Raw genomic sequence first — 13,874 nt, forward strand, 5'->3', positions numbered from 1 at the left:
ACGGTAAGTTTTTTTCAGAACGCAGTGTGCGCGAAAGTGTTAATTTTGTACTATGAAGGTGGAAGTGGTTGCTAAGATTATCTCGGTTGTGTTGACATCTGGTGGTGGTCTAAGGCAGTGACCAGGCAGCCAATTAACAATTAACTTAAGTAGTTAATACTCCGAGTTCTTTTACTTGGGGAGTAGAAGAACTCCTGAAACAGTCTCCAGGTATGCTTAAGGTATAAGTGTTTGCCTGATTTACTGAGGTAGCATATTGCTTGAATTTTTGTTTGTATAATTATAAATGAATGAACTTCTTAAGAAGTCAATCAAGGCTCAATAGAGAAATCTATAATCTTTCCCTTTTCTCATTAATGACCTGGCACAAGCATTTGAAAAGACCTCTCTACACTGGTGGGTGATAGTCAGACTGGCTAGGGAGCTGGTCAGCCGAGCGGACAGCATACTGGACTTGTGATCCTGTGGTCCTGGGTTCGATCCCAGGCACCGGCGAGAAACACTGGGCAGAGTTTCTTTCACCCTATGCCCCTGTTACCTAGCAGTAAAATAGGTACCTGGGTGTTAGTCAACTGTCACGGGCTGCTTCCTGGGGGTGGAGGCCTGGTCGAGGACCGCGCTGCTGGGACACTAAAAAAGAGCCTCGAAATCATCTCACGATAACCTCAAGATATTATTTGGTCATGTCCTTGTAAAAGCTGTCCTCACACATGACAGTACATGTATATGCAAGAATAATGACAAAAAACACGTGATTCGGTTATGCATAAGTATCCACTAGGAAAATGAAATGAAAATGTTGAATGTTTTAATGTTTCACCACATTATGAAGGAAATACAGTACAGAAATTTCCTTGATAATGTGGTGAATTTCCTTAATGTGATAAAACACAAAAATTTTCAGAATTTTCATGTCATTTTTCCAGATAGACATGACAGTATATGAGGGAAACTGGAAAGTAAACATATGTACAATGGCTACTAATAAATGCAATATACTGAGTGGAAGCATTGTTTAAACAAATAAATATGGGTGTCCTAAAAGAATGTTTTTTTTCTGGGGGCAGCCTCGTTGGCTTCCCGGAGCTATCCAGGCTGAATGGATATGCATAACTTTCTGGCATCAGTCAATGTGCACGTTGTTGTTGTCTACCGGGGACTATGAACCAGAACCTGGCCCCCCTCAAGGGAGGCTTGAAGGCACAGTGGCCCATAGAAACCCCCGTGTGGTTGGGAGCATTCTATGTCTGCCATTGACCAGATCTGGCACCCAGAAAGGTAGGTGCCCCAAAACAAACTCCTATTCTGGTGAAACTATTGTTACCGGAGCAATGTTGCTTGGGTAGCCGGTGGCTGAGTGGACAGAACACTGGACGTATGATTTTGTGGTCCCGGGATCGATCCCGTGCTCCGGGGAAAAATGATGGGTAGTTTTTTCACCCTGATGCCCCTCTTACCTAGCAGTAAATGGGTACCTGGGAGTTAGTCAGCTGTCACGGGCTGCTTCTTGGGGGTGGAGGCCTGGTCGAGGACCGGTCTGCGGGGACACTAAAGCCCCGAAATCATCTCAAGATAACTGAAAGCTGAACGAGTGGACAGAATTTCCCAAACTAAAATTATCAAACAAGGATGACGTCGTCATGTCGCCGCGCCGCTGTCTGTGCAACCCCTCCCTGGGAGGGGGAAGCCCCAGACCCCCCATGTCGGCGATCCACCTTTCAGTTCTCAGGCTGCTGTGTAACTGGTGTGGTCTTGTGCCTCTGGCTCCTGCAATTTGTCTCAGGTTCTGTGCCTTGTGGCATGGGCTATCTCTACTGGCGGTGTGCGAGCCAGGAGTAATATTCTTCGGTACTTGGGCTGCATGTGCCTTGGGCTACTTAACCTAGGTCCCCTGTAAGTACTACCCTTGGGGCTTGGGGCCACCTTCCACAAGTCGCCTCGGGATCTACCCCCGCTGTGTCTTTTACTGCTCGGTACTTGCTAACCCTTTGAGTCAACCGGGTTCTTTGTTGCCCGGGTTTGCCTCTGGGTAGGGGGTAGTTTTTGTCACTGGTAGGGGCACGGGGTACTGCTCGGCTAGTTTTCACCTCTTGCAGGGACCGGCTCTGTTCCACCTGGGTACCTTGTCCTCTTCCGGGGTTTTGCTTTTGTTTTTGTTTTTCTGCCTGGTGAGGTTGGTGTCTGCCTTGGTGGTTGCCCCTTCTGTGTTGGGGTGTATGTATCTAAAATTATATCTATTCTCAGTTTTTGTGTGGTTGGTGGTACCCCTTGCTAGGCCTCTGTGAGTGGACACGTTCCAGGGGGTTCAGCTTTTTGCAGCTTGTTCGGTAGTTTTGGACGCCGGTTTGCAGTACCCTGCTTGGGCTTCCCTTAGCTTGTTAATAAGGCAAAGGAACCCTGGGAAACCCCACGGGGGCTCCATTGTCCAATGGATGTGACCCTCGAGTCCCCTCACGCTTTGTGCAAGTACTCACCTAATTGTGCTTGCAGGGGTATAGCTTTGGCTCTTTGGTCCCGCCTCTCAACTGTCAATCAACTGGTGTACAGATTCCTGAGCCTTCTGGGCTCTATCATATCTACATTTGAAACTGTGTATGGAGTCAGCCTCCACCACATCACTTCCTAGCGCATTCCATTTATTAACTCTGACACTGAAAAAATTCTTTCTAACGTCTCTGTGGCTCATCTGGGTACTAAGTTTCCACCTGTCCCCTTGTTCGTGTCCCTCCCGTGCTGAAGAGTTTGTCTTTGTCCACCTTGTCAATTCCCCTGAGAATTTTGTAGGTGGTTATCATGCCTCCCCTTACTCTTATGTTTTCCAGGGATGTGAGGTTCAGCTCCTTTAGCCTTTCCTTGTAGCTCATTCCTCTCAGTTCCGGGACGAGCCTGGTGGCATACCGCTGGATCTTCTCTAACTTTGTCTTGTGTTTAACTAGGTATGGTCTCCAGGCTGGAGCTGCATACTCCAGGATTGGTCTTACATAAGTGGTATACAGGGTCCTGAAAGATTCCTTACACATACTAAAAGATGTAAAGACCGATCGGTGGTGTTTTTGCGTATTTCTGGATCCAGCCTAAGAACTGAAAGGTGGATTGCTGGCGTGGGGGTCTGGGCTCCCCTACCCCCTCCGGGGGGGGGAGGTTGCTCAGACAGCAGTGCGGCGACATGATGACGTCATGCTTGTTTGCTAATTTTTTTTTAGGGAGTTCTGTCCACTCGTTCGGCTTTCAGTAGCAATAGTTTCACCAGAATAGGGATTTGTTTTTGGGCGCCTGCCTTTCTGAGTGCCAGATTTGGTTGATGGCAGACGTAGAATGCTCCCCAATCACACGGGGGTTTCTATAGACCATTGCTTCTTGTGACACTCTTGAGAGGGCCAGGTTCTGGCTCATGGTCTCTGGTCAGCAAATACTCCGTGCACATTGACTGATGCTAGAAAGTTACACATATCCATTTAGCCTGGATAGCTCTGGGGAGCCTCCAGGGCTCACCCAGAAAATGGCGTTTCATTACATTCAACGCTATTTTTTTCATATTTAAATACACTATATACTTTAGTTAAAGTATAGATTTCTATGCAGAATAGTATATATATATATGTCAAACAACAAAATCTACTACCTGCCTGTAACTGATTAGCATTCTTACCTTAAGTATTACATTTCAGGTTTATTCCGAATTGACTCGGTCGTTATCTAATCATTCGAATACAGAATATCAAACTCAGAGCAGGAAGTTGTATGAAGATGCTCTTAACAGTATACCCTTTGGGGAAGTGCCTCCAGGATATCAAGGTAAGTTCACCTAAATATGTGAATTAAGATTTATTTAAATATTTTGCACAAGACTTGCTATAACGTTTTATTTTGCTTCAGGCACTTGAAGCTAGTTTGGTGAGAGTGCCGTCACTGACTATAACAGTAGTGGGAAATCTAATGAAAGTTTTCAGTTGCAATGCCTCTAAGGATTGGTGCTATCCCCACTTAGGTTTTTAGTGTACAGTATATAAATAATTTGTCCAAATGAATATCCAACTAAATGAGTACTGTATTTGCTAATGATGCCAAAATAATTTGGAAACTAAAGAATCAAGAAGATTGCAAACTGTTATATGTAGACTTGGTGCTTGTGTAGAGGATGAGGATGAGAGCTATGCTTGTGGTGTTCTGTCTTCCCAGTACTGTCATTAAACACTTTGAAACTACTGATGGTTTTGGCCTCCACCACCACCTCTCTTAGTTTGTTCCAACCATCTACCAGTTGTGTGTGTGTGTGTGTGTGTTTACTATTTGGGGAGGGGGGATAAAAAATTGTGAATAGTCATTTGTACTCTTTCCCCCCCCCCCCCCTTCCCTGTAAGAATTCTGTTTTCCTGGTTGTCTGGCTTATCTGGTGTGGGGTTCTTCCTACATTGCCTGGATAAGTTAGCTTAGACAACATTTCTTCTCAAAGGTTTGGACGGCTGGAAAGCTCTGCAGAATAATACTCGCTTGCTATCATCTAATGCTGAAGTCGGAAGTTTTGGATGACTTACGTGTTTACTATAAGAATTGACCTGTCGTCTTCTGTTTACCTTGTAGGAAAAGCACCTTTTCAACTGCTTTATGGGGGAGGCTGATATTTAGAGGACCATCTGCTGAGATGTTTGACCTGGAGATGTGTAGCCCTCGACCCTTCCTTTCTTTGGTGAAGCTTGGTTTTCGTTTCAGGGTGAGTCAGAAACATTGTTTGTGGATAGCTCCAGTCTTCCCTCCCATTATATGCTGGTTTAGGGGGTCTTTTCATTAGGCTGGTCCTTCTCCTCCAAGGAGGAGGAAGGAGGATGTGCAGTCTGATGATGGATTGAAAGGTTTTGTTCGATTTTGCATTAACCCTTTTTGGGCATAGGTCCAATCTGGCCTGGTCACCAATCTGAGGTTTGAGGATGTATTTCATAGTTCCCTGGGATGAGCAAACGCATCTTGTTCCCACTTCTATGCTTATTAGACTTGGCAGGACTTATTATTTCTGCTGTAAAGCTGGAATGTTGCTTAAGAGCTGGATCCTAATATCTGAGTTTGGCTCCTCTGCCACTTATTAGGTATGTTCCCACTGCCTCTTGGCTGACAGTCAATTACTTATTCTCTGTGGTAATATGACCTGACTTTTATTTCTGCAAGTCTGAGCAGTTTTTGTTACATCATCTCTAGACGCATTTAGTTGGTCAAAATTATATTATGTCTGTAAACCCACTATGTCTGTAGTGGGTTTGATGTTGTGTATCTTTGAATTTTAGGAGTGTTTTGAGTGTGCATGAGTGTGGCTTGGTGCTGGGGATAGAGAAGAGAGGAAGGATTATAATATATTGATAGATTAGAAATGTCTACCTCAATTGCTCTAATGAGATTAAGTAGTATTAGTGTTAAGTATTCTTAGAGGGATACCTTATAATTTTTAATGAAATTTTGTGGTAGCCACATAAATAAGTATTTTTCAAGTTCAAGATATAAATTTTAATTGACTTCATGTTCTGTTTCAGATGTTGCGACTCTAAACGGACCACTTATACACAAGACTTTTTTAGATGAAATTGTTTTTTGGACTGTAAAATTTGAGTTTCCACAAAAACTTGTTTGTTTACTATTGAATATGCTACCTGACACTGAGTATGAGGTAAGGATTCTACATGTTTATTATTGGTAATTTAATTTCTTTTTCTTCCACAGCAGATTATGACTTGCAGTACTGTATGCTCACACAAGTATTGCAAATAATTTGGGATACCCTCAAATGTTCATATATCCTAGAGTATTTATATTATTTTGCATTAATTCATATATTCAAGTTTGTGTGTGTATTTACTGTTGAATTAATGTATAAAGAAATTTAACAAAAATTATTATATATCTGCACCATATACTTGTGGAAATTCTTATGCTTAGTTGGTCCATAAGGTAAGATTATTTCTGGTCACATGGGTAACTATCATGCACAGACTTGGCTGGTCAACTTTCTGGTCACTATGGGTAACATCATGCACAGACTTGGCTGGTCAACTTTCTGGTCACATGGGTAACATCATGCACAGACTTGGCTGGTCAACTTTCTGGTCACATGGGTAACATCATGCACAGACTTGGCTGGTCAACTTTCTGGTCACATGGGTAATATCATGCACAGACTTGGCTGGTCAACTTTCTGGTCACATGGGTAACATCATGCACAGACTTGGCTGGTCAACTTTCTGTAATGCCAGAAATATCAAGAATACATATTCCATAAAGAATATTTTTGTGTTAATCTTATTTCATGGATTAAAGTTGTTATATATCCAAAGTTATTCAAAGGTACCTGAATCATCTTTACCCTATTGAACATGAAATAAATGTAATTTCTAAAAAGCTATTCATCCTCAACTTCTGATTTAGATACCTTAAGAATTATCCCTAATCTGTAATGCTTGCCTAACTCTTTGGTTAACATTGGATTTTTTGCATTATTAATGATTAAAAATGTGTTTTATATTTCAGGATGCTTTTGCCAGGGCATTTGTGCAACACTACAGTCGAATCTCTGTTATGTTAGTGCAAAGTACAGACTCTGAAACCTTAAGTAACCGTGTTGTACACGTGTCTGTTCAGTTGTTCTCCGATCAAGACTTGGCGTACCGTATGACAGACTCGTTCCATCTACTACATGTGATGATAGTTAGTTTGAAAAATATGATGAAATCCATATGTGTGCCATCAACTCTACATGGTAAGTTTACTTTCAAATTAGATTTTAGTATATATGTATTTCAATTTATTGTTATTTGAATTTGTAAAATTCTTCTGCTACACCCTTTAATAGCATAAAAATTCTGCACAGCATTTAATATTGCTTCACCAACTCTAAACTTGCTCATTACTGGGGGTCGGATAGTGGAATGCATAGAAGGAAAATAATGTCAAAATCAGTTGCACAACTTTAAAAAAGCATATGATGAAAACTTAAAGGGTGATTAAGGTAAGTGGTGCTCCAGGTGTATCTAGGTATGAGGTGTGGCACCAGAGCTAAATCTCTCCCCCATAGTCACTGATAGGTAAGCATTTTCCAGAAAATTGTTGTTAATTTTATCATGTTTTCTCAGTCTTTGTATGCCTTATACATCTTACAATCTTTCTTAAATCCTTTCTTAACTAAAGTAAAGCTGCAGCCACTTGACCCTTAAGATAAGATTTTTAACACTTGTCATTGGAAACAAAATCATAATTTAATGTATTCACCTAGTTGTGCTTGTGGGGGTTGAGCTCTGCTCTTTCGGCCTGCCTCTCAACTGTCATTCAATAAACTGTTACTAACTACTATTTTTTTTCCCAAACACCCCCCCCAGAAAGCAGCCTGTAACAGGTGTCTAACTCCCAGATGCCTATTTACTGCTAGGTAACAGGAGCATCAGGGTGAAAGAAACTCTGCCCATTTTGTTTCTCTCTGGCGCCGGGAATCGTCCACAGGATTACATATACAGTGTGCTGTCCACTCAGCAACCATTGCCCCTTTCCACCAGTGTGGAAAGTCATTTGTTCACTTCATACAAAAAATGCATTCTGTGATTGTAAACAATCATCTCTCAGCTGTAACACCATAAAGGTGTACTATGCAAAATAAAATATAACTATAGTACATAGTACACGAGTCAGTCAGACAAGATATTTGAGGCGTCAGACTGTCTGTCCTTAGTAATTAAAAAAATTATACCTCTAGTGTTAATGACCACAAGTTGACCAGGGGTCAGGTTGTGTGAATTGACTTTGCTTCTGCTAAGCTGATAATTGTAGCCAGGTGTGTTATTCAAACAAGCCACTGTGTAAGGCGTGGTAGGTAGATGGCCTGAGGCTGTCTACTTAGTGGGCGGGGTTCAGCTCCCAGCTTCCCCATAAATATCCAGGGAACTGTACATTCATGAGCATAGAGGATTAGCAGAGAACAGAGCAGACAGAGAGGTTGGACAGGGGGACTCTGCCTGTCAACCCCCTCCACCCCCCCCTCTATCCATCTTAGGCTCAAACACTTGGCGAGTTGAACTGTAAGGTGACAAATCTGGGTGTCTCCCCAACTGGAGGCACACCTGTTGTGTGATTTCAGGGGCAGACAGCCGTGGTGTTCTCAAATTCTTGGTCAAGGACTCACATTGTATATTAATCTTGACATAGTGAGCATTAAGTTAAATTGCTTGAATTATGATACTTATTATGTTAAATATATAATTGATTAATTTATTATTTTTAAGTGACTTTAATTTTGTTCCCAAGATGTTGGATTTTCTGATATATTGCAAGCTAGAGTGTAGAGCACTCTGAGTTTACTGGCTTAAAGAGTATGAGTACATGCGTACAGCAGATACATTTGATACATGCTAAACAATTGATAACAGCCTAGAGTACAGACAAGTTCCATTCCTTGTCTTGTATGTAATGAACTAGAATGGATGAGGGCAGCCCTTTCTACTTCTTTCTACCTTGTACTTTTACTTTCTACTGTGTTCTCAGTCCCTCCCTCCTTTCTTTTCAAACTTTCCCTTTCACCTGACCCCCACTCCTCGCTACTCCCAGACTCCTTCCCTCCCTTACACCTCCCACCTCCCTTCTACCTCTCTGCCTCTCTCACCCCAAACCCTCACATATTACTTCATTATTATTTCTTTCCTTTTTATTTCATATACGTTACACAGCCTTGAAAATTTAAGTGTCCAGTTGTGTATGCTGAAGCATATAAATGGATGAAAGGGTTTAACATTCACAGAGATATATGACAAGGTTAACCCCAGGAATGAGAAGCCTCCCTTGCCTCTGACTTTGCCTTCTAACTAGGCTGTTGGATGCTACTGTACATACATTGACATAAGAATAATAGATTGGTTGGTCATGTTCCCTTTGAAGGTTTTTACCAAGTTCCCTCATGAATGCCAAGAGAGGTTGGCTTGTATTACTTGACATATTAAGAAGGTGAGTGTTGAAATGTCTTGGGCCCTTGTGAGTACTACCCAAGGGCAGTACTTACAGGGCACCTAGGGAAGGAAACCCTAGGCACATGCAGCCCGAGTACTGGAGAAACACTCCCGGCTCATGCACCACCTAGAAGACAGTCACCACACTCTAGGTTTAGTGCTGAAACAACGACCGGAGCTGGAGCCCACGACCTTAGCCTCTAGCATCAGCCGAAGAACTGATGGTAGATAGTCGGCGCGGTAGGTCTGGGGCTCCCCCTTCCCCATCCCGGGGAGGGGGTAGCTGCACAGACAGCGGCGCGGCGATGTGTGACGTCATGATCGTTTGCTCGTTTCTTTTAGAGGAGTTCTATCCACTTGTTCGGCTTGTGGTAGCAATTTTCACCAGAATAGGGGTTTGTTTTGGGACGCTTACCTTGCTGGATGCCTGACCCGGTCGATGGCAGACATAAAATGCTTCCAACCACACGGGGGTTTCTATAAGCCATTGCTCCCCTTGCCTCTCTGAGGGGGCCAGGTTCTGGCTCGTGGTCCCCGGTAGGCCCATAGAACTCCATACACATGACGGATGCCAAAGTCTGACATTAGCATATCAGCCTGGATAAGCTCCGGGGAACCTCCGGGTCTCACCCAGAAAATGGCATTTCATTACATTCAATGCTTTTTTTTCATCTAATGTAAATCTGGGTTAAAGGTTATACAGACTGTTTTCAAGTAAACAGTGGGAGTGGCCCAGAAAGCAGCGGGAGTAGCTGAGTAAGCGACAAGAGTAACTGAATCAGCGTTAGGAGTAGCCCCAAAATTTATTTAATTTGTTGAGTTTTGGATATTCTTTGTAAGAAATATATTTAAGCCAAATAGTGGGTTAACCCAAATGGGAGTGGGCCCTATTACCCATCTACGTCAATCATAATGTGCTTGGTTCTCTTAACTTCTTCACAAACATTATATTTGTTAATGTGGATGACACTGCGAGACAACATAGATCATACTTCACAGGCTATTTAAAAGGTACCTTTGCTGGTGGTGACACCTTGGATGTCATCACATATGGTATGTGTTTTAACATTAAAGCTGATCAGTTGTACTGTATTCATAAGTTTTTAAGAGCTGACATAATTTTCTCTCACACAGATAAGCTTCGGAATTCTCATAGGGTTGTCAACTGTGCTGACCATGTTATGAAGAATCACTGCTATTGGCCACTAGTGTCTGATCTTAATAATGTTCTTTCACATAAGCCAATTGCTGTCAAGTTCATGAGTGATCCAAGGCTCATTCAAGAATGGTTCTCTTTTTTATCAATGTTCCAAGGTAAGCAATTTGAATTACAGAAATTATAAAATTTAGATGAATAGTTGGAAATAAAAGCTAATAACTTAGAATAGAGAAATATTATTTGGATCTTCAGATTATTTAAAAGCTCAAGTATTCTCTCGCTGTTTAATAGAAAATTGCAGTTTGCATTCTTGTGCGGTGCATGTGCACTTGTCTGTTTTTATATACACACACATTTCCAGATGCATATATGAAAATAACTTTAATATATGCAATGCTAGGAAACTTTAAGAACAGCTGCCAGAATTGTAAACAAGAAATCATTGAAAACATAGTACATTTTGAGAGCGATCACATACATTGTGACAACTTTTGATAATTGTTCATCTGTGCAATGACATTGTAACCATTGTTGTACCTACTGCTACATTAATTAAAATTTGAAGGGAAATATTATATTGTAATTGTTTTCCTTTACAGGGATGAATGTCAATGTACGTGAGATGACACAGCATGTTGAATTTGAGCCACAGACATATTATGCAGCATTCAGTGCAGAACTGGAAGCATCTGCATCTCCCATGTGGGCTCTTGTGTCTCACCTGCGCGACTCTGAGACTCGACACTACACGTTTTCTGTGCTTAAAGAATGCCTTCATGCCCTTAACAACTGGTTTACTGCAGTTGGGTTTTCACATTCTGATCTGGTATGCATATATTATATTTTATTCACTAATTATACATAGAATGAGAAGGTGTATAATATATTTAATTTTGGTTTATTTATTTGTATTAGTGCTTGCTTGCGCTTGCTTGTGTATGAGTAGTGATGAGTTACTCACTGGGCCCAGCCTCATTGTTGTTAGTACATGGTGCCTTTATATCTCCAGTCTCCAGGCCACACTTTTACTGTAAATTTAAAAGACATTTGGCAAATCCCAGGAATGGTGCTACATTTTTCTGAATATTTTACATATGCTTGAAAGTTTAGTTCCCTATTCCAAATTTTCAAATAATTCTGTTAGTCAGATTGTTCTAAATTTGTAAGATTCCATTATACTGAGATCCTAACTCTTTAGGCTACTCATTTATTTTTATATCCTTTTAGGATTTGGGTGATTTTGTAATTTCTCATTTTATATGCTCAATTGTGTGGGTACTTGTAATTAAGTGCTTTTATTTTTATAGGGGGACCCGTACCAGGTGTCATTTCACCTGCCACTACATCGGTATTATTCAGTGTTCATGTGCCAGGCTGTCAAGGCTCAGGGTGCCCAGCTGGATGAAGTGCTGCCTCCACTAGACCTCTTGCATCTTATTATGGTTCATCCTCTTAGACTACAGGTAATACCCTCCTTCACCTGCATCTTATCATGGTTCATCCTCTTGGATTACAGGCAAGATGGTATCAATTTTCAAGAAAGGAGATAAATCACTTGCATCAAACTATCTGCTAATTAGCTTAACTTCTATTGTGGGGAAATTGCTCAAGTCAGTAATTGCAAATGCTTCAGTCTTTATCTTCATCTTGAAAAACATAGATTAATAAACGTCACATTTTACTAAAGGCCACTCGTGTCTGAAAAATTTGCAGTCATTCTATTCCAGTACAATTGAGATAGTTAATAGTGGAAAGGTTTGTGATGTTGTGCACCTTGCTTCTATTTATATCCACCCAAACTCACTCATATATGTGTCTAATCTACACTTGAAACAATCAAGGAATCCTACATCTGTTATGTTACTTGGTAATGTGTTCAACAAATCTACACCAGTTTCCAAACCCATATTTATCCAGATCTTTCAAAATCTATACTTGTCCAATTGATATCTATTGTTTCTTGTTCTATTATGTGTTGATATATGTAATATCTTAGTAATATCTCCCATGTTATGTCCATTCATCCACTTGTACACTTATGTCACGTCACCCCTAACTCTTTGCCTTTCTAGAGAATGTAAATTAAGCTTTTTCAAATTCTCTTCATTATCACCCTACACTTGACACACATGTATAAATTTGTCTTCATTCTATAATATGGCGACCAAAATTGAACTACATAATTTAAATGGGACAAGAGCAAGATATAGCTGAAGAATGGTAACATGTGTTTTATTGTTAATGCTTCTAGAAATAAGTCCCAGTGTCATATTTGCCTTTTGTTCAAATGGATTGATTTTTTGTCTCTAAATACTTACCAATCATTGCCCCCAGATCCCTATAGCAATTAGACTTCACAATCTCGGCACCATCTGATATCCTGTAGCTCTATCATTATTACCTAGCCACATAACTTTGTTTGTCTGTTTTAAATGGCATCTGTCAGACTTTTGACCATTTCAAAACCCTATCTACATCATCTTGAAGTGATTTTGAGTCTTAATGTTTATTTCCCTCCCGATTTTGATATCTTTGGCAAATTTGCAGATATTGCTGCGCAATCCTGAATCTAAATCATTTATATATATTATAAGTAACATAGGTCCCAGGACATAGCCTTGAGGCACTCCACTTACAACATTTTTTCACTCTGACTCCCGATTTATATTCACTTTTTTCTTTGGTATAACCATGCCAATCCGACTTAAGATAGCACTCTCAGTACTGTGAGCCTTTATCTTTTTATTTAATCGTTCTTGAGGACATTTAAAAATAGGAGCTGCTATGTATGAGCCAATAGGCCTTTGCAGTTTCCTTGATTCTTAGATTTTTCACCTGCATCCTATTATGGTTCATCCTTTTAGATTACATGTAAGACTGCTTATGAATAAGCGGTTAAAGAGAGCTATACTAATATTAGTCCCGATAGACAGGAGGGACTGAACTACAGGCCTGTGTCCCTAACTTGCATACCATGCAAGTTGGAGAAGATTGTGCGAAAAAAATAGTGGAACATCTGGAGCGAAAGTACTTTGTGACGCAACATCAGCATGGGTCAGGGATGGCAAGTCATGCCTCAAAGGATTAATTGAATTCTACGACCAGGCAACAAAAAATCAGGCTGGGAAGAGAGGGGTGGGCAGACTGCATGTTTTTGGATTGCCAGGAAGCCTTTGACACAGTACCACACAAGAGATTAGTGCACAAGCTGGAGATGCACGAAGGAGTGAAAGGAAAGGTGCTCCATTGGGTAAGGAAGTACCTAAGTAACAGAAGACAGCGAGTCACTGTGAGGGCAGGCACGACTGGGCAGCAGAAAATAACATGATGTTTAACGGAGATAAATTCCAGGTTCTCAGATACGGTAAAAATGAGTGCAGTCAATAAAAGGTGGCCACACACAGTCAGAAGACAATGCCACCACCTTCCCTCCCTCAGCATTACTCCTCCCTCCATGGAGCACAGCGCTAAATATCACCACAATCCTGCTATTATAAGAACCCTAGTCAGTTCTATCACAGTCAGGGGTCTTCTGAAATATCATCGCTAAAAAATAGCAAGAACATGTATATTATGGCATTTTTAGGCGATGCTGTGGTCACAAGCTGAACAGCAGTGCTGTGAGCTCATGCTGCATGCGTCAGGCTTGGTAGCTCACTTGATACTGAGGCCCCTCCCACCCGGGAATTTGGCCCACGATTTTTTTTTTAAATGGCGTCTGTTTACAAGATCCCTGATGAAGGTGT

The 13,874-nt window shown here is 41.2% G+C and overlaps 1 protein-coding gene across 1 annotated transcript in view; it reads left to right on the plus strand.

Annotated features, from left to right (window-relative positions):
• Window positions 1-13,874, plus strand: part of Ubr3 (Ubr3 ubiquitin ligase) — a 150,521-nt gene that overhangs the window by 91,524 nt on the left and 45,123 nt on the right. The window contains 6 exon segments of the mRNA XM_069302505.1: window positions 3,669-3,795; window positions 5,520-5,653; window positions 6,511-6,739; window positions 10,104-10,283; window positions 10,728-10,954; window positions 11,436-11,591. Coding sequence (XP_069158606.1) covers window positions 3,669-3,795; window positions 5,520-5,653; window positions 6,511-6,739; window positions 10,104-10,283; window positions 10,728-10,954; window positions 11,436-11,591 — 1,053 coding nt within the window.

The sequence above is a fragment of the Procambarus clarkii genome, chromosome 48, assembly GCF_040958095.1.
Source record: "Procambarus clarkii isolate CNS0578487 chromosome 48, FALCON_Pclarkii_2.0, whole genome shotgun sequence".
NCBI lineage: Eukaryota > Metazoa > Arthropoda > Malacostraca > Decapoda > Cambaridae > Procambarus > Procambarus clarkii.